At 44.4% G+C, this 21,497-nt stretch overlaps 1 protein-coding gene across 4 annotated transcripts in view; it reads right to left on the bottom strand.

The window, feature by feature from the left end:
* Positions 1–804: 804 nt before the first annotated feature.
* Positions 805–21,497, bottom strand: part of LOC142582611 (acetylgalactosaminyl-O-glycosyl-glycoprotein beta-1,3-N-acetylglucosaminyltransferase-like) — a 102,938-nt gene continuing 82,245 nt past the window's right edge. For 2 of the 4 annotated variants that reach the window (XM_075692500.1, XM_075692501.1), the window contains one exon: positions 5,802–5,939. In XM_075692500.1, the coding sequence (XP_075548615.1) occupies positions 5,899–5,939 (41 nt within the window). In that variant the 3' untranslated portion in view covers positions 5,802–5,898. Of the gene's footprint in view, positions 1,338–3,951; positions 4,157–5,636; positions 5,940–8,472; positions 8,606–21,497 lie in introns of those variants that run through there. The other 2 variants (XM_075692499.1, XM_075692502.1) reach the window with 2 other exon arrangements.

Below are 21,497 nucleotides of genomic sequence, written 5' to 3'. Positions count from 1 at the left end.
TTATGTGGAGGGATATCATGAATGACATACAACAACATTTGTTAGGAGATCGACCGAAGGAAGAGCCGAAGCTGCAAGACATTAATTTCAGATATGTTACAATTAAGTAGAACATTTTTGCGAATCTGTTCCATTTATTAAGCGCAACCTATCTGCAATGAATGTCCTGGAGCGTCGGCTCTTCCATCGGTCGAGCTTCTTACAAGTGTTATTGTATGTCCCCCTTAATATCGTTGTACATAAGTTTCGGTAAGTCTTTCATACGTGCTCCACGTAGTGAAATCTCCGTGGATTAAGAGTATACCATAGTCCATCTACCTTTCAAAGCTGTCCTTTGTTTTTTCACGATGCTATACGACGATATCTACAAGAAACACTCAATCCCCGTTCGTTGACTGCATTTCATGTTCTGTGCGTCCGTTCTTATGCGAACGTTTAATTGATGGTTACACTGGGCACGTTTTAACATTATTAAATAGCGTCACTTCAAATGCAGCTACACGTGGTCATAGGAGCGAAATCCCCCCCCACACACACAAACACACAAACGCACGCACGCACGCACGCACACCCACGCACGTACGCATGCACATCGCTTACATGTTATCTACACAAGGAGAAAAAAAACATTGCAATGAGCGATGAAAACACTAATTCTCTGTTAGTCAACTCACAAAATAACTAACCGCCATGCTGAGGAAATGCTTCCACACGTTCATTTTATAACGCTATGGACAAAGAGAACTGCTGAATCGAACGTGACTCTGTAGCATAAAGAGAGCAGCGTTGTTGAAACAGGCGAAAGTTTTTCGTTATGTTTATTCTTACACCGAGGACAAGAACACCACGTAGTGTCAGTTTGAGGCAGCATGCAGCTTTTCCACAATTATTTCTGTCAGTTTCTTCTCAAAGTGCGTCTGGCGTGTCTGGTTATAAAGCGAGTAGAGCCAGGTGTCTTTCCACATGCTCAACCACATGTTCGTAATGAAGAGGTTCGCCTTGCCTACTTTTCTTTTCGTATACTTCCCGCCACTCTCGGCGCTGGCGATACGCTCGGCGATGTTCACGTGACCCATGTCAGCGATGACGGCCATGTGTCCCGTCACGTACTGCGGCAGGAGTGTGTAGTGCAGGGCGTACAGAGACGCCGCGTACAGCGGGCCTAGGTGCGATCCGTTGATGAAGAAGGTTTCCCCCTCACAGTAAGGTGGGAAAACGGGACCGCGGAATAGGTCTCGAGGCACGAAGTTGACGCCTTTCGGATCACGTCCCACGTTGACACCTTTGACCGGTTTGCAGTAAAACGAGGGGCGTGGCGCCGTACTGTTCATTTGATGCTACGTTGAAGAGAAAAGTATCGTGAACAATTTTGCGCTATAAATAAGCTTTTATTTTATTAATTTTCAGTTTTATATTAACTAAAGCATGTTCCACACAGTGGATAGCCTGGGGTTCGATCAATCACGAGAAAGCAACAGTAGTTCATCACACGCATACATGAAAACTGAAATAACTGAAACACGGCCCGATCAGTACGTGTCCTCACTCGTGTTACGCCTTCCGAAGTATGACTGGTGCTTTTCCCAGAGCGTGAACTAGACGAGGTCGACTGATAACTACAGCAGATGGCTCTGAGGCGTGGTCAATTGTGGCTTCACAAGAGTACCAGCAAAGGTTGTAGTATTATTGTGCGGATAAAAGAGCCTAAGAGAAACGCGAGAACAAATTTTCATACTGTGTGAGAACCTGACGCCACTCCTTATACCTTGGCTCCTCAATAGTGAGCTTAAGAATAGGGGCCCCAAACGTTTGGGGCCTCAAAGAAATAGCGTCGAAGCCACTGCGCAGGCGCGAGATGCAAAGTGCGCTTGGGTTTTACGTCGGGCACGCTATTTCAAAGATTCAGCGGGAGCCTTAAAACTTACCCCAAAATATTTGTGTTAAAAAACAAGGCGGCGCCTATCGAAGCGACGGCTCTAACCTATACACCAAACTGGGCTCGATTAGTGGTAACGCGTGAAGTTCGCAAGCTGGGAGCAGTGAATGTGGTTATCGCTTTCTCTCAACTAGCGTGTGACATGAAGATCTCATTCATTAGACGCCGCTGATTCTGAATTCGATTGTCCCCATCATGGCTCGTAGGCCTAACACTACTTAGCTTGGCGGGTGAAGGCACGTAAAGTTGGTTACTCAAAACTAAGCGCAACTAATTGTTTCCTGCTAATTGAATAACCTCTGAATTGTAATTAAACTCGAAAACACAAAAGTCAAAACTACTCTTCTTATCATGAAATGGTATATTTTATTTAATCATTTCTAATATCTTTTCTTTGACGTCGTAGTGGCGCTGTCAGCGCAGGACACTATCCGCAAACGCAAAGCCCTATTCTAAAACACTTCACTGCTGAGTGCCCCAACGCTAACACCGGCAAAGCTCTATGGGGCCCCAAACATTTGGGGCCCCTATTCTAAAACTCTCTATTAACGTATAACCAAGTCGTATTCTGTGCACCGTCTTCCTTGTGACGCCCAGCACTCACCCGCCGGGAAGCTACAGCTGCCATTACATGCCCCGTTACAGCGGCTTAGGCTTTCGCGTATATTGTGTCAAACAAGACACAGGTAACTGTAGGGAAAGCTATATCGTCATGAGCGCGTATGAAAAAATTTTGATATGAGAAGGTTTTCAAGAGTCTGAATAAAGTTTCAGAAAAAAAAACAGCTCCAAGTGCACATCGTTAACTTTCGATAATCAGTATTTCCATTGACGAAGCAATTCCTGCGTATGTCAGCAGCCAGGAACAAAAGGTGAGGGTCGGTCATGATGCTGATGATGAACGAACAGCTTTGTGATTGCCGCCATACTCTTCGAAAAGAAAGGTGTGTTACTTCCAGATGCAGCGCAAAAAAAAAAAAATACACGTACACACGATGAAGACACGGTAGACGAGGACGAGTTCTACTTGCTTGTGCTAATTATCTAGACTCAATGATATTGACCACATAAGGGCAATGCGTTCATGTTTCCGACTGAATGTAAGTGCGAAACACACTGTGCATCAGAAGTATGTGTTGAAGAAATATCGGGATACAGAAGACGTCTCCCGGGATGCAGACGTCCAATCATTCCTGCTGTAGGCAGGCACCTGAGCTATTCCGCCACAGAAGAGAAGCATTAGCATTAGCGATTTTCTAGCGGTCTCCCTCCCAACCACAATGTTGCTTAGCATAGATAATCCCGCAATAATTGGATTTGTATACCTCAGAAGAATACCCCCCCCCCCCCCCCCCCCCGTGTCTCGACCGTTCCATCATCACCTAAGCATCAAGCCTGTCTTGGGAAAGACACAGGCCTTTAACACATCAGCGTTGCCTCACGTCATGTCATTCTATAGCCATGTCCCCGATGAAATCGTAACCACTGCAGATGGCTAAGTCTTTTGTGGTTGTCTCAGAGCACATTTTAAGCCTAAATATTGTTTTAACGGTTTCCCTGTGATGTCGCTTATTGGAATTGCTTATTCGTGTGGAGTTTATTGGTCTTGTAATTTTTTTCATATGCTATGCTACCTGATTTCGCAGGCCGTTTTCATTATTTGCATTCTTGTTTTATCACGGCCATTATAATAAGTATGATCTGTCTCTTTTTCTTTAGCATTTTACACTGCATGTGCGCGTCTTGCCACTAGATTCTCTGCGTATTCTACTAAAATAGAAAATGATGTTGTGTTGGACTGCCTTTTCCTTTATGTATGCATTTCATTTCTTAATTTTAGTGTATTTCCCGCGACATGTACTCAAATAAATAAAAAATAATAAATAAATAAATGTAAGAACAAGAGGTCGAACTAAAGTACGCGATTACCCGACATTTCGGCAGCCGAGTAAACCGTCTCGTGCACCGTACGTAAGAGATTGGGTTGTGCAGCGCAACAAAGTTGGGTAACCCACCAAGTATCCCTCGAGGGCTATGGGGTCGACGAACACGGTGTCGTTCACGTGGACGAAGAGACGCAGCGGGCGTCCTTTCCCGCAGCGATCCTCAACCCAGCGCATCATGTCCAGAACGATCTCCACCGAGTTGTTGACCGCGGATTCGACGGGGGACACGAGCAGGTCGCCATGGGTGTGTATCTCTCCACGCACGGCGTCCATCCTGCATATCACAAAATGCGACGGCCGTATAGCTTTTTTACAAACAAAAATTTACTAATGGGAACTCTGGCGCTAAAGTGTACGGGAGCTGCGAGCATGGCGGTTCAGCCAGCGAAGAAATGATGGACAGAGCATGAATTTGCCGAGACATCAACCTCCTGGCTTCGAAAGGTTTTGTGACTTCGCAAAGTTATCGCCGTTAACAAAGTCTTGCGTTATAAATGCAACTATTGCCAATGACTATGCAAATGCGCAAAACAGTTACTGCCTCGCGCCGTCTACAAATGTATTATTGCTCAGGAATTTACAAGGATAAGGCGTAATAAAGTAAGAACACAAGGACTTTTGAAGCCACAAGCGCGAAAATATGAAAAATTCCTGTACCAGCAATAACTGTCATGGTAGCCGAATAAGCAGCGTGAAATATCTGTCTAGGTTTTTTTGTAGGTAATTTGTATGCGTGGCGGCTGAACAAGTGCAAACCGATGAGCCATGACGAATCGTGATATGGCCAATTGTGACAGTGTTTACTTTCTTTCAATAGTACTACGTATATGCTCCAGTTTTCTTGACAAATATGACACACTCAAATGCACGTGATTTTACAAGTTCCCACTTCTCTCGTCTCTTCAAAATATTTTCTTCCTCTGTTCTTTCAAGATATCTTGAATCGGTGTTATACCCAAGTATTTGTCATTTTAAATTCTTGCCTTTAGTTCCGCGTGCTCCCAATTGCGCTCTTTATAACGATGCTGGTCTTCGAGGATTTGAAGGAACGGTTTGATCGTAACCGTTTAGAGCCTGCTACATTTTTCTCGATTGGGCGCTATACGAGATCCAAGTTGGAAATTCACATAACAGTCAAATTGTTTATTTTAGTCCCTTTAATTTTATTTTACAACAGTGAACAATAGTTCGGTTAAAAAGAGAGATGTATATTGATGTCGCTGCCAAAAAATTATTAATTAAATAAATGGACCAGGAACTCTGACAGAAGCAGAACAGCTGTATTTCTTATTTATGCAAAACGTTCGACTTGTGCAGGCGTAATAAACACGTTTAGCTTTGCTCTTTGCTGTATTTGGAGACTCCTAATGAATTTTCGCCCTCGAAGCACGTATGTCACTGACCCAGTCAGTAGGAGGTAAGTGCCTCCGCTTCCAACATAAAAGTGATAACTATCCACAAAGCAGCCTGTACACCATCGCGCGGTTCCCAAGCACGAGTGCTAGTCTATTGCGATAGCTAGCGAGCATATTATTGGCGAAGGCAGTTCTTCAATGACAAGCATCCGCTACGAACTAGAAAGTCGCGGGCACTTTTAACGAAAAGGTCGCAAGTGGAGGAGAAAAATGCAAACACGATATTTTAGCGGCCACAGGCTAATTCTGATTTCCTATGGAGCAATAGGCTACATTATTTTAATGCTTGTCCTGACCTTGCTATATGTCGAGACGAGGTTCACGCGAAACTCGACTCACCTTGTCGAGTTTTTGACGAAGCCCATGTAGAAGAGAAACGCCCATGAAGGCAGCGCTGAACGAACGGCGCCGTGTGCTATGCTGTTCCGAATCACGTGACGTATGGCGTCGTGTCGGGGAAGCGTTCGGATTGCCAAGACGACCTGCGTGCTGTTGCCGGCGCACAGAGAACTGGGGTAGTGCGAGAAAGGTGGCGCCACAGACGGATTTCTGGACATGATGACGATTCCAGCCACGCATAGCAAGCAAATGGCCAGCAGAGTCAGGGGTGAGCGGCTGAAGCGCCTTGCGCTAAATAGGAACCTGCAACGAAAACATCAGATACCGAATTCATTAGCTTTCTGAAATATCTTTTTTCCATCTAAAAGCTGTTTGCTATTGCCTGGCAGCCTTCTCTAATGATTTGCCCATCTTCATAATTGGGTGGTATTTGCTCTAAGAGACAATGTCTGCGCAAAAACGTTTTGTGAATACAGGCCCAGACAGCGAGAAATCTAATGGGTGCCTGAACGGCGCAATAAACAGAGAGATAGCGTCAGAACAAGAGTATTGGCATACGTAAAACACACGTGTGTCAAGTGTGCGTTTCTCCAGGACGGCAAGTATATCATCCTGCCGCGAACATGCTACGGTGAGCTTCACTGAATGGCACGTGCACGTGCGTTTGTTCTTTTCTTCTTTGCAACAACATAGAAACCTGTCAATGAGCTACACAGCTGACCAACAGATACAAAAAAGAAAAGACGGGAAAAATATTAATTAATGTATGGCAGCTGGCACCCATGCATGTTTTGTGTGTGTCGTTACTCCTGTCCTCGTCTTTTTCTCGCCTGTTCACGCACCCACTAAAGCAATGAACAAAGAAGCCGAGACTTAAACACTAAATGATAAGTCTTTACTAAGAGGGTCTAATAATCATGAGTGAGGATAAGAATCCTTACTCAGAATTGTTGCTAGCAAGAAGATAATGTCTTCGACATTGTAACAAGTTTACGTGGCTTCGTATAAGATCGCCAAGCCAGGGTGATCGCGGACAGGGTGGGACACACAAGTTATGAAAAAATCAGGTTGTGCACTTTCCTTTTTATGGCAACTTAGAAGTAGTGTCCGTAACTAGAGGATAAACAATAAAAAAATTCCAGCGCCTGTAGCGATTGAATGAGAGAGACTGGGACGTACTACGAAATTCTGCACACATCTTCCCTCTAGAACGACCCTCTCTGCCAAACCTGGCCACAGCAAAATCGCCTTCTCTGCGTGAACTTGCCTGTTAAGATGAGATATATATTCAAAAAAGTATATAGCATCTCTAATTTCAAGACGTGCTCTGGTTCCTAAAAACAAGTTTAGAAAACAGGCAATTTTAAAACACACTAAAGGTGCATACAAGTTCTTCAGCGCCAATTGTATGCGTGCCCAGAAGCTTTTCTTACACTGTTTCAGACATCAGGGGGGGGGGGGGGGGGATTCTGTAAGCATCTACTAGTGAACACGTCCATTTACTCTGCTACTGAAGTGCTGATTGGCTGGGTGTGCCTGTCTCCTTCTAGCGCATACCCCAGCCCGGCCAATCACAACTTCAGCAGCAGACTCAATGGACTTGTTTACTACGTGGACACTTACAGAATACCACCTCCCCACTCCCAGGTGCAACGCTGTGGAATCAACGCAAGAAGTTCGCTCAGGAAAATTTGTCACTCCGCGCGTGTTCGCTGGCCAAATGGCGTTTTCTCGCGCGAGCATGCACGTGAGGCCACCACAACAGGCTGCAGAGCAAGTTTCACAGTGACGTTTCACTTCGTGAACGCGGGTTACGCGCAAGTCTATGGACACTGCGAACCTGCGCAGCTACCACCACGGCGTCGAGCCACAAACGGAATGGGGCGCGAAAGCGGTCGCGGACGCTACATTCATCTCGACGGTGAGACGCCTGGGATGCCAGAGGGATAGCGCAAGTGCTACAAATGCAAAGAATAAACGCCGCGAACATGCAGAGCGAGAGAGAATTTGTGTGATTGTGAAGAGGAGGAAGCGCTATGAACATCCACAGCGAGCCCTGCATGCGGCGTCGAAGCACAAACGGAAACGACGCGAACGCTGTGATTCTCTTCTCCACCTCCAAGCACTTTCCTCCTCTGGTGCTTGCTTCCCTGGCATCTTCAAACATAACAGACGGGTCATCTAGGCTTACGCAGTAAACCCGAAAAAAAGAACAACGTAACGCAACATTATCTAAAACAAAGCATTATCAGCCATATACTACAGTTTGCATGTTTTTAAGGAATATAGCTTGTTTCCATTCTATACTTATAAAGAAACGTTTCGCACAATTGCGGTAGAAAGACATCGAACTATATTTAAGTGCGAACGCAGCCCCCGCAAAAAATGATCTCTAGCTTCCACGGCATTGCACCTAACGCCTGAAACGGAGTATATGTGTTATAACACACCTACAATGAGTAAATATCAACTCAGCGCAAGCAAAACATAGTTAATAACCACACAAGCAAGACACCAAACATGGGTGACCATAACTGCACATCCGTGCAAACCTATTCCATGCACAGAAGGGTGCGGTCGTGAGACAACCTTTGGTTAAGATAGCGAGCTTAATTAAAGAAAAAGACACGAACAATATGTCGCGCCTTTCGTGACTGAGCTGATTATTTTGGCAGCCCTAACGTAAGGTCTCAATATCCTTTGCACCAACGCAGAACAGCAAGCAGCAAGGTACAGTGGTGCGGTAAGCAATACGTTGAGTTACCCATAACTGGCAGGTGTTAAGACCTCCCAGGTTAAATGTTACTTAACCTCTACTGTTGTAAAGGGGACTCACTTCATGGTTAGTCAATAACAGCGTAGCTTGGGAAAACCGCGAAACCAGCAACAGGAGTTCTCAGCAAAGCCGCTGAAACAGGCTGGCGTCCTTCTTTCTTTTTCTCCCTTCTAGAACAACTCGTTGCAACAGCGTCTCGTTTGTTCATGATGATGATTGCGATTTGTTGTGCAATGGGGTAAAAGCGTTCTGCGGAGGACTGGCCATGAGTAAGATGGTAATATTATAAAGAACAAAAACATGCGAACAAAGATGCTGATTGTAAGCGCTGTTGCACGAGCACTCCAAGCATGTTTCTTTGCTTTCTTTAGTACACTTTCAACATCGCAAAAAAAGAACATTCAACTCATTCGACCACTCTTAGAAACATTCTTAGTTGCGCCTTCCCCATGAAACCTCTATAAAGCGTACGGTATATTAGGCTCGAGTATAGTAACAGGACAAGAACGCTGAAATAATTACGTCATTATGGAGCAGCTTCTGGCTACTTTCCTCTAGCAATGTCGCCATGCTCACAACGAGGTAATAATACACTCTAGAGTTACTGCGTATGGCTCGCGTAGGGAGTCGTATACGGTAACTCTAATAAACAGCGGACGTGAGAGCCATGAAGCGGTTGGTATGGTATGGTATGAAATAATTTATTCAGGTCCTTCAGGTCGCGCTAGATTCCTAGCCCAAAGCGGGCCGCTCCCACGTCGGGACCGAAAGGCTTAGTCTCTCATCCGCATTGCGGGCCCGATGGACGGCCCATGTCTGTTGTTCTAGTTAGGGGCTACGGAGAGCCGCGTCCCAACGCTCTTTAGTGTTGTCCATGTCGCTGAGCAACGCGGAGCACCGCCAGAGCATATGTTCCAAGTCTGCTAAGCATACCGCATCGTGGGCAAGTGTATGAAGCCAAGGCTTCGGGAAATATTTTGATTATTGATAGGGGTTTGGGATAGGTCCACGTCTGCAAGAGCCTCAGGGTGAGAGCTTGGGGTCTGTTTAGCTTTATGTGCGGAGGCGGATATGGTGCGCGCGCCAAGTAAAAGTGTTTGTTGGAGGGAAAAACTTACTAATATCAGAAATGTGAACTATTACTTCAATTCTCGTCGTTCTTTCCTACTGACGCCTTATATCATTGTGGTTACGTGCCATTAAATGAAGATACAAGATTAACGGCGACGTTCATGAAGAGGAACGACGAAGGCGCCTTCAACAATTATTCTTAAGGAACTGTCAGGGGGGCCTTTCACTACAACGATAAGACATTGATACATAACAGCAGCTGATCCAGAACCTCTTTAATAGCGAGCTCAACCGTCTAGTTTTCTCGTTTCATTTTGCCGTGGCAAAGCGTCGGGCTTGTAATTGTGGGATCGTGGGATCAAACCTCGTTGTGAAAAATTTGCTACGTTATTTTTTTGACGTTTGACATCTGCTACACTTGCTCTTTTGTCCTATGCTTCACCACCACGCCTGACACGGAGGGCTCCTGTCCTCCGTAGACCAGGGGGAGGCTGGAGGCCTTAGTACATATATTTGCCTGATGTTGGTCATTCTGACTTCAAACGGATTCTGTGACTTTTCAAACCCTTCATTTTAAGCAAAGGGCTGTTTTAAAGCCTAGCTTTCTTTGGCTCTTCTCTAGACTTTCCGGGCACTGCTGCGATGGTCCTGCCACGCGTGCCGCTTGGTTTTTTGCCACACCACCAGAGGGCGCTCGCGTCCGCACATTCCGGCCGACGACGCTGCAGGACGGGATGCGTAGTTTGTGCTATGGCAAGTGATGCGCTTGCTTTCCTATGCGACAAAAATGCAGGTGAAGAGCTAGTGTAAACGTTACAATCCTCCATTGCCTGAAGAGAGCGCTTGGCGCTGGCGTCTCATCAGCGGCCTGCTCACGTATACAGAAGAAGCACGTAAACAGGCGCCAGCAAAATGGCTCCAAAGCGTGCACTCAGCGTCGAAGACATCCAGGCACCCAAAAAAGCGTCGCGCGGAGCAGGATCATCTTCGCTACGCAGTGAAACGTGGTGCAGACCGTGAATGCATACAATATAACAGAATGCATACAATGCATGCGTCAATTTTATAATAATTAAATGAATTACGTACAGCCCAATTATTCAGTTAAGGTTTAACACTTCTGCCACGATGCGGTGTGCCATGTGAATCAATCATAACGCTCAACTCTCGGAGATTCCGAACAATGACACACAACAACATATCAAGCAAACCCGTCTCCCTGTGTATTCTTGTGGACTACGGAGGCAAACAGCAACGGTGCATGCAAGGTAACGTTTAAAACCAACTAACCACTTGCGTATCTGACTAAACGCTGAATAAATTACACATTCGCCACCGATATCCCCGCTAATTATCGTCAAATCAAAGCAAACAGCACACAAACCGTCGCTTATCAATTCCCACAGCACATGGCGTCCGCATAGCGTTTTACGCGCAAGCGAACTGGCCGCCTCTTCAAATTGGTGGTGTTTGAGGTCGCGAAGCAAGCGAAGAAGGAAGGCGCCTGGAGGTGAGGAAAATCGCGCGCCGCGGATAGTACGAAGGAGCGCGTTCAGCGCGCGGCAAAGTCCCGCCACCTATAGAGGAATGTGTAGGTAACGTTGAGCGAAGTGGAGGAGCAAGGCAGGCGGATGTGCACAGGCATGACTTCTTCCGGCAGTTGCTACTAGTTTTCTTAGCGATGCATACGCAGTGGGTTCGTCTCGTGGTAACGTCATCCTCACGCACCGGACACTGTGTGCGCGAGTGAAAGGGTGCGACGGTGAGCCGACGATGGCGGCTCAATCTCACGTGAGCAAGAGGTGGAAGCGTGCATTGCACCATGGCAGCGGGGGAGGGTATATAACGGGGGAGTTGCACTTCGGCCGCCCACGGTCGCGCGAGCTTAACCTTGAAAGCGATTACCAGCATTAAAATTGTCTGACGTCAAGATTCAAACACACAGCGTTTAGTACAGAAGGCCGATATTGAGACCATTACGCCATGGGCGCATGCATGAACGAGCGGCATAGAACACCGTTATGACTTTCTCGCAGGCACGCGAGCGCGTTGAGACGCTTGACGCGTTTCGGTTTGGCCTGACCGAGGCGCAGTTAGAACGCAGGCGAGCGCTTGCGCTGACAGGGAATCAGCGGATAACGCACGCAACCAGAAAATTGCGTCTGAACCAAAAGAAAGTAGTAGTAGTAGTATAAACTTTTATTAAAAAATAAAAAAACAATTCCATTCAGGAACCAAAAGAAAGAAGCTTCTGAAGGGGACCCGTTCTTTGGAAAGAGGGCGAGCGTGTCAGCGGGCAAATTCTGCGAGAAAAAAAGAACTACAGCAATGTTGATTTTGTTTAGCAAACGCAAGGTTGGTAGAGTAAAAGAGTTTACTGGGCAGATAGTAAATGTGTGTATGATATACTTTGCACTTGCTTATCTCTTTAAAAAACCACAGTCTTGGCTTCGAGGGTACGTTATAAACTTCATAAGTAAGGATTCCAAAGAATGCTTCTGACTATATTAAAATGCTCGAGTGGCAAATTTTTGCCCACTTTTTTAATGCATAAGCATTCTTTGATGACTACGCCAGCAAAATCGGTCTGTCACGCGAAAACTGCGATGCCGTGTATCTGCACAGAAATGCAGTACTTGTGAAGTTAAGAAATTTTATCGTTATAATATTGTGAATGTAGTTGATCGATGGCTTTAGAAGAAATAAGAACCAACTGAAACAAAAAGAAAAGGAAAAATCGATCACAGTGAAAACCGTTCTTCTCAGGCGGCCTTCAAAAGTTTACTTTTCCGCATTACATACGTGTGTGCAAAAAAGACTGCTGTGGGGCTGCTGACTATAAAAATTGTAACTGATTGGTACATGTGATAATAGTTTAATATTATTAATAATAAATGATTATTAATAATAAATGACAACCATTTAACTCTGTCAAATGGCAGCGAAAGCTGACGGTAGTCAAAGCTCTCAAATGAAAAGCAAAGCGCTTTCGCTGCCATTTCTCTTCACAGAGTGGAATGGTTGTCATTTTTCGCATTGCTAGTCTGGCGTTGTTGCTCGTTCGGAGGTGTCCGGGCTCGCGATCGTCGTTTTCATTCAGCATCACGGGAACGTTCTTCGTCGGTGGTCGCTTCGCGCCAGCGCCGTTTACACTCTCGTTGCTGTTCCCTCCGGCGCTCCTCGTACGTATGTTGTTCTTCGGGTGTATGAACTGTACGTGTCCGTCCCGTCGATAACGCAGCTTTCTTTAGCGCCGATACCTCTCCTGCTTATAAACAACGACAACATTGACGTCGCGCTATTGTTATCGGTGAGCATTCTAATCTGTTCCGCATTTTGACATCTGCGCCGCCACACTGCACCCGTATGAGTTTGTTAGAAATCGCTAAGTTCGTTTCTGTTTCTGGACGCCGAAAGAAACTACGGAAAGCTGGTCGTATACAACTTTCGCTGAAGAAGGAAAAAGAAAATAAATAAGGGGAACAAATTTGGCGGAGACACTTAAGACTGCTTACGTGTGGGAATGCCAAAGCATTATAGCCCTTTTCGTGAAATGATTTTGTTTTTCTGCGCGTTCTTTGTCTGCGTAAGCTCGCGCCTGCGTTTTAACTGCGCCGCGGTAGCGCCAACTCAAAACGCGCCAAGCGTCTCAACGCGCTCGCTTGCCCACGAGGAGTTCGTAATTCGAACGACCGCTCAGCGATGTTCAATTGGACATTATAGGGTGGTGGTGGTGGTGGTGGTGGTGGTGGTGGTGGTGGTGGTGGTGGTGGCAATAATGCTCTTTATTTCATACACTCATTTTGTGCACTCATGACGAGTAGCCACATCATACGCATTGGCTGCGCCGCCACTAGCGCAACGACGCACGCACTAGGCACGCATTTAGTCCATCACAACCGTGGAGCGACCGTGGCATCGGGGTAGCCTGCTCATCTCGCACGCCGGAGGCACAGGTTTGATTCCGACCCACGCCGAAATTTACCAAATATTATTTTCAAAGGCATTAGTTTCTTTTTTAGTTTACAGGAATCTCCTTGAGAAATTTGCCATCAACCCGAGTGTTTTTGACGTGTTTTACAAGCGAAGCTTGTCTTTCTAGCCTGAAAGTTTCGTACGCGTCTGTTTCTCCAAAAAACCAATGGCTCATACTTCCGTAAGCAAGCAAAAGATGCAATGGCTCATACGACTCATACCTTAATCCGCCCTAATCCATCCTAATTCACCTTAATCCAAACACTAATCAATCATTAGTTAACTTTGCTGATGATTCGTCATCTCTCATACATGGCTGGACTTTGTCGCGATTCTGACCTGAATTGGGTCACGTGATATTTTCTGCATCTCACAACGCGACATTGAAACATTGAGATCTATGGCTTTCGTCTTAAAATTTCCAGGTTTTCTTAGCGATCACCTAAGAGACGCGAAGGCGAAAGCCTTGTTACGCCTACTGTAATCCACCTTAATCCTCGTTAATCCACCATTATCCACCCTATTTCTCCTTAATCCATCTTAACCCAATCATTGACCAATCATGAACTATCTCTACTAATCATTAGTCATCTCTCATACACGGCTGGACATGCTTGCAACGTCCTAGATAAGGCAGCGGTCATGCGCAAGGCGGCATTGTTTCATTAACAAAGACTAGCGTTACGTTGACATTACCTATACCTCTGTCATGAAGTTATTCGCTGGGAACCACAGATGACCGCTAGGCTTGGACATATCAACAACCTTCAAATCAACAACCACAAAGAAGGGCAACAGAAGGTTGGCGTGTGCACATAGTATTCAGCATACAGTGATTCTCCCTGCGTTTCTTGCACTATTTCAATTAAAATGAGCCAATATAAGCAAATAAATCTTTATTGCCTTTAGCTCATTTAATGGAGTGGATAGGGCGAAAAAATCGGTGTCCATTAATAATTAATTAATATTTATTATTTATAATGATTGAGATGCGCTAAACTTCACTGATAAAAAAGAAATGAAGGTACAGTTTTCACCATCAACAAATGTTAAGACCAAATGTATTAGTGGTCCTGTGGTTTTATTTGCTTAGTTCTTCCTTTCACATCGATTCATTGCTTCGAAATTGTTCGCGTGCTTCATAATCAAATGCTAGTTGTGGCACGTAAAATTCCAGATTTAAATTCGAAATTTTCCCCCTAAGTACAGCTGAGAACATAGAATCGTCATGAAGTAAGCGTCCATAGAGTTCCCCACCTGCTCACAGCTGTCGTGCTTACCGAGGTTACCTGTCTGCAGATGCTAGAAGCTACCTTGCCTTGCAATGACTTTAATTTCCTGGAGGCATCGGAACGTTCCGGCTTTCTCAATTTCCGGTGGTGGCCAACTTGGCGTGAAATGACGAGTAGATTCATGGCACGGTACACATGTATGGCATCCTTCTGCAACTTCTGAGAACCTGGCTGTCGGATATTAAAGAAGCAATGCAAGCTTCGACTTTCTTTTATGATGGCACACGTCCTACTGGAATAAACGCTATGCGAGAAACGAAAGAAATGTTATACGGTTTGCCTTTCCTCATCAACCACGGTGCTTAGAATCAGATGCGGCACGTCTATGCGTTTTGCTTGTTCGGATAACTGACAACGAAAGTCAAATACGGAAATGCAACTGGCAAGAATACGGAATGTAGGGCGGCTCATGCGCGGAAATGATGCTTCGCGCCCGGTTTAGCATGGCTATGTTCAAGGCCCTTGAATCGCAGCTTCTTTACGGTATTTCAAGTGTGGCTGATCGAACATCAAGCACGAAATTTAACCGGGGTACGTGCATACTCATGCGTCCGTATCCTTAGCCTCACAGGCTCCGACTTGTACATACTATATCTATAGCATAGTATGCTGTGGAATAACCTAAAATTAAAGAAGACTTTCTTTGTTCTCTTAGAATGCTCGATGCGTCTTTCATTACTAGGTCAGCTGTTTGTCAGAGCTATGGGGCATCAGTCTTCAGCGGTTCTTTGTCAGTTGAACGTTGTTCAAACTTGGTTCAAACGGACAACTATATGGAAGGCACAACGTCATAATGGAATTATGCACTATTTCAATTAAAGCTAACACTACCTTTCCCTTTTACATGGGCTGCACAAAAAAGGGAAGATGATTCTAGGATCCACACGAAAAAGGTGATAAACATTCAGTGTGATCTTCCTCCCTCCTTTCCAGCGGGACATTTATGACCACCTCGGAAGGTTACATTGGTGACAAAAGCGCACAATTTTATTGAAGCGTCCGAAGAATCGACAATACTGTGATGAACAGAAGTCAGTGAAGCAAGCCAGAAGTATATTTAAGATATGTTAAGATATTGAAGGTGGACCTAAAGATGTCCGCAGCTTCTGAATATAACTTTAGCTATTGCTCATACTACAGAGGCTAGGTAAAGCCTTCGATTACTGTTTTAATACGCGCTCGCACCGCCAAAGTTTGGACTTGTAAACAACTATATGTGGGACATGATTATTTTGACATCGCTCTCTTCCGTAGGATCGTAAAAGCGTAGCCTATATCTAACATAAACGTGATTTGCATATTGTGCAGAATGCGTCAAAATACTTCTTCCTAACGATAGTGTTATGCAAAATTAGAAAATGGGTGCAAGAAACTAATCAGACTGAGTAAGCGTGGAGATGACTCAAAAGAAAGTAAACAGTGCAGAATACGCGGTGGCATATCCCGCCGCGAAGCCATGATGGGAATCACATGGGAGTCCAGCATAAGCCCCGATTCCAAGGCAGATTGCAAATGTGCAGCACTCTGGGAACGGAGTAAAGTTTTACCAAGAGCCGCTTATGGTTACTGCGAGTCGTCGTAACAGACCTGATCGCAAGGTTTATGCGGAGGCATAGTGCTAGTTAGACTTGCGCGTGTCTGTTACATTAATGAAAAAGCATTAATACTGGGAAGCCTTTCCCCACACTGTCGAAAGAACGAGAATAACTACAGCGCCTACCGGTAGAAGCCGCAATGGCTATCTTTCTTGGCCGCCGACTGTAATTCTCACGTGCAAGAACTCTTACGGCAAGGCCGGATGAATCCTCGACCCTGACAACCTATAGGCGCAAGGAGGCAGCAGAGGAAAATAGGACTTCCCATTACCGAGTCTGCTTAACGGGCAGGGCGCTCCGTCTATGAATAAGGCATTAGCCTGCGGCGGGGTTTCCCGAGTATGCCGAATGGCAGACCCGAGAGAGAAGAAGCCAGCTCTTCTGTACCGTGGGGCATACGGACACGAGTACGAGCGCACTCGCCTTCTCACTCTCTGGAATCGACCAGCGCTCTGCATACCTGCATCTGGGCAATACGGCCAGCAGCTGTTGCTTTAAATATTTATCTCTCGCTTTATTCTCCTTCAGCATTGTTAATCCCCGATGCAGTTGATCCAGGAGCGCGCTTGTTCTAGGCTCACGATCTTTTGACATAACTTCCCGTGTAGGCCCGGCGCTAGTCTATTGCCCTGACAGCGAACTTTGTGCTGTTTAGTGAGTACTGGGACGCGCACAAAGATCTCAGAGCTCACTAAGAACAAAAGAAAGTATGGCATCGGAAGAGGCTATTCGTGCCAGGCACGTATGTTATGCATGCCCGCTGTAGCTTACCGCAGGGCTGTTCTGTTGAACGCATATCTTTGTAAGCAACCGAATATTATGTGCTCAATATTCCCATCCAAGAAGCTTGCGAGGCAGCGTGCTCAGGGAAGAGCGATACAACACTGCACATCAGAGAGCGGCCGAGGAAGAATGGCAAACTTGTGCGACCTTGCCGCATCACAACTTACTTTCCAGGGAAGCTGTTTCTTTCGAGCAGTTGCAATAAGAATTTGGGTTGCCTGAAATAAATCACAGGCTTCAAGGAGTCGCCCGTACATGACTGACCCATTTGAATATTGGATTGTGTATAACGCTTTCAAGCACTTGTTAGGAATTTTTTATCAAAGGTAGTAATTCATCCACACATTTATATTAGCAAGAGCATTGCTCATGTTTGCTTGTCAAGGAATCTATCGATAATTACTTTCTAATCTGTCGTCGGCTTATAATACAAAGAAATATATTTATTGAAGCACTGTTCAGTGAACGTGTCCTAAATTTAAGTTATCTTTTGCAGTTCTTGTACTGGGTTTTATCAACAGTCGTGTTTGAAGCTGTCTGTGACTTCAATAATGTAACAAAGCGTACATCATGCTAATTCTTACTTTCCTTGCTAATTTATTATATTAGTACATTCTTTTCTATAGTAAGTTATTCATTGAATCTTTATTTATTTTTTATAAATAGTATCTTCCACTTATCGGGGGAGGGGTGAGGGGGATTTCCCTACTCAAGCGCACATGCTCTTTCGTTTGCAGTTTTATCTTTCCAATTTAATTTTTTTAACGTTACGGACTGGTGCAGACGGACACCCGATTCTTGGCGAATTTACTATTGCATAGCTACGTTCCATGTATCAAAAGCGCATCATCATCATCATCATCATCATCATCATCATCATCATCATCATCATCATCATCATCATCATCATCATCACTACATCTCCTATGTGTAGCAACATATTTTTTTCGAGGTTAACCCTAGTGACATTATAAAATGCGTATAAGGTATATTTAAAACATTTTTTCCGCCTCTAGCACATTCCTTAAAGCCATGCAAATGCGCATTTTATTTTACAGGATAATCGACGGGCTTTCTTTTCTAATTTTTCCAGATCCTTATTTACAAAATTGGCATGTTTCGACTTGTTGTGATGTTGTCGTTTACGAAATCCCCAACAGTGCGCTATCATAGATGATAAATGTCCCACAGAAAGACATGTGCGCTTCGCGTTAAATATAATTTGCAGTCTACAACAAGCATTTGAAATATTAATACCGATGTTAACTAATTACAGCGCTCTGCAATCTAGCGAAGTACTCTCGTCGATTAAGAAGGTGTATCCCATCACAGCTCACATCTCACATCTGTTTACACACATATGTTCACACACGGACACACATTCTCCCATCTGTCTGTCGTGTACCAATATTTTCTTCAAGGTTGGCATTACATATTAACATTGCGAGCCGTGTATACAGCATCCTTAAGAATGGTTCCGGCTATATACCACGTTTAAGAAAAGCTGCAGACACGCGCATTATCTTACCAGTCAAATATGTCGGATTCCTCTCCTTATTTTTTTTCTATCCTGATTAACAAAATCAACATGTTTCTATTTGTTTTCGCGTCATTTCTCATGACATCCCCAACGGTGCTGAATCCCAGATAAGAGACACGCCACGCGAGACCCTGTCTTCGAGTCTTGCGAGAACCACCCTGTCTCTACGTTTGCGCAAGGCGTCTTGCGCCACCTGGAGTCGTTGAACGTTCGAAGAGCCAAGGCAATTTATAGCATCCCGTAAATGTAATGTCCACTGCAAGTTATAGGGGTTGAGGGGCAAGATAACGTTGTATTGAACATCGCAAAAAAAAAAGACAGACGAAGAAGAAAGGAGACACAGCGAGGGCAGAACAACACGCAGCAGCGCACCTTGTTAGTTGCGCGAGAGCCCTGTGCGGATGTCTTACAATGTCTGGAATGTAGTGGCAGAGCAGAAATATCGTTTCTATCCGGAGCATCGAGGAAGAAGTCACTCGGGTAGCCTGCACCGTGTCTATTACGCTTCCTTTCCTCTCGTTCACGTTGTTTTGTATGAGGAAACATGTCCCAAAGCTCAAAGGGTGCGCAGGAGCGATTCGTATTTGTTCTTTTTGTGCTTTTCTTTTAGTGCCACGTGAATGGAATACGTCCGGGCATTGTAGCTTTCAGTGATCCCGAAACAGTGCTCGCGCGTTACGCCACATATGTGAATAGAACTTGGTAGTCGTGTGTGCAGACTGGGTTGCACCATGGAGAACATTTCGTTTTGTCTGCTAGCTTTCCTTTCTTTTTCTCTCTCTCTCTTTTTGCAATTTCTCAGGTCGATAGCTTCACTGAAACAATATCTATGTCCCTGTACTTGGAATTCCAAAAACGAGACATTTATCACTATTGCGTTACACCTCATTACAAGTAATTGAGAACAAGCAAACTTGAGCACCGTTACAACGAGTATATGTTATTTTTAGGCAAGGTTTATTACGCGTCGTTGCACTCTGCTTTTTCTTGTGCTTGTTTCTTCAGTTGTTTTCAATTTAGCCTACGTCCTTCATTTTCCTCTATCTGTAGCGATACAATCACTTCTGAAATTGTTCAAGTTAATGCTCATTTCTATAGCCATTAGCTCTATCCATCCCGCTCCTGGCCTGTCCCCTAGAGCGGTTGTGAGCCACTAGTTGAGAGTACAAAAAATTTTAGATGTAGATAAAAAGAAAGAAATAACTGCTCAGTTATGGTGACGCATGGCTGATTCGTGGTTTAATCGTATTCTTTATTGTTTTTATCAGGTAACATGTCTTTTTTTTTTTCATTGTATGAAATTTTCCACACAAACAATAAATAAATGTACACTTCTCCTTATCGTTTACAGCAATACATCACACAGGAAAACAAAAGACAAGTATTGAAACGGGGCAATGCATCGCCCCAGCCGCGATCATAACCGACCCCTTGTCCATCTGTTCTGCTCTAACAGTGCCAAATTTATCTACCATTCTCCGATCATTTTATTTATCTATCCCCCAAAATTTACGCCTCGTCAATTTGGCATGGGTACCAGGGCACATGGGACTAACCTTAAGTGAGTCTGCAAACGCATTAGCGGCGGCATCTCTTAAAGGCCCGGTACTGAGGATGCTACGACCTTGGGCATACATCACTGCTGCGAGATTTTACAAAAAATATGTCCAAGAGGAATATGCCAAACACGAAGAAAGAAAATTAAGAAGAGAGTTTCATTTAAGAGAATGTGTTAGCGAATATCAATGCTTAATTTTTATTTCCACAGGTCTATTTCAGTTCTTTCCGCTCAAAGTTATTATTGCAATGAACCGAAAACTATAGAACATTTGTTTATAAAATGCCATAGGTTCGACGTGCAAGGAAAATGACTTCTGGAAAGTCTCCTTTAAAAATTTATTGGCCATGACGCTTCCTGTGATACTATCTCTTGGAGCGTCAACATTAGGATACTACAACAGTAACGTATGCGATGCCACATTTAATTTTGTAAGTGACGCAAAGATGCTGCCATGTTAATTTTATCACTTTTTGTTGCTCCCTCACCATAAAGACAAGAATATTAACTTCAAATTTTATATATCGCAGCCTTAAAATTGTTACTAACTATTAGTATTGAATGAACATTTCATTCTTAATTCACAAAATTCCATTTGGGATTTCTTCCCGTTTTACCTACTGCCACTAGTCCATGACCGATCTCCCGTAGTGGGCTGAGCCATACCCATAGGCACCAAACCAAACCAAACCAAACCTGGGAGCTTTATGAAAATTTCTTACAGCTAATATTTGGCACTGCCATGACGTACCATGATATCAGTTTTGTTATTGATATTCGGATTATTTATTACAGCAGTTAGTAGTGCAACATGTTGCAAGCTGGCAGCGATGTACATATGCCGCAAATGTATAAAATAATATCCGCTGATAATAAACGGCACTGGCTACCAAGACGTTGACGCACGTGTGCAATCAGTCTGATACAGTAGCATGCTGTACTTAGTTGTACCGCAGTACGATCAATAAACTGCTACGCTAGGAAAGTGGGATCAAAATTTCTAAGACCTGCCTACTTTTGCAATTAAATTGGCGAACTATAGAAGCTCATCAAACGGAATAAATATCTCGAAGCAAATCTGGCAATGTGAGGCCTATTTTAACATCTGCATAACGTTTAATAATACTCCTTCTTAACATTGAAATACAATATTTTACTACAAAGGTTTAGGGATATAATTCTACTATAGGATACATTTTTTCCACATATTTGTAAGTACGCCACCGTCTCACAATGTCCACTAAGGAAATTGCTGTGTTGGTGCTAGTAGG

This window comes from Dermacentor variabilis, chromosome 5 (assembly GCF_050947875.1).
Source record: "Dermacentor variabilis isolate Ectoservices chromosome 5, ASM5094787v1, whole genome shotgun sequence".
Lineage (NCBI taxonomy): Eukaryota > Metazoa > Arthropoda > Arachnida > Ixodida > Ixodidae > Dermacentor > Dermacentor variabilis.
This window is presented reverse-complemented; position numbering and strand designations above follow the sequence as displayed.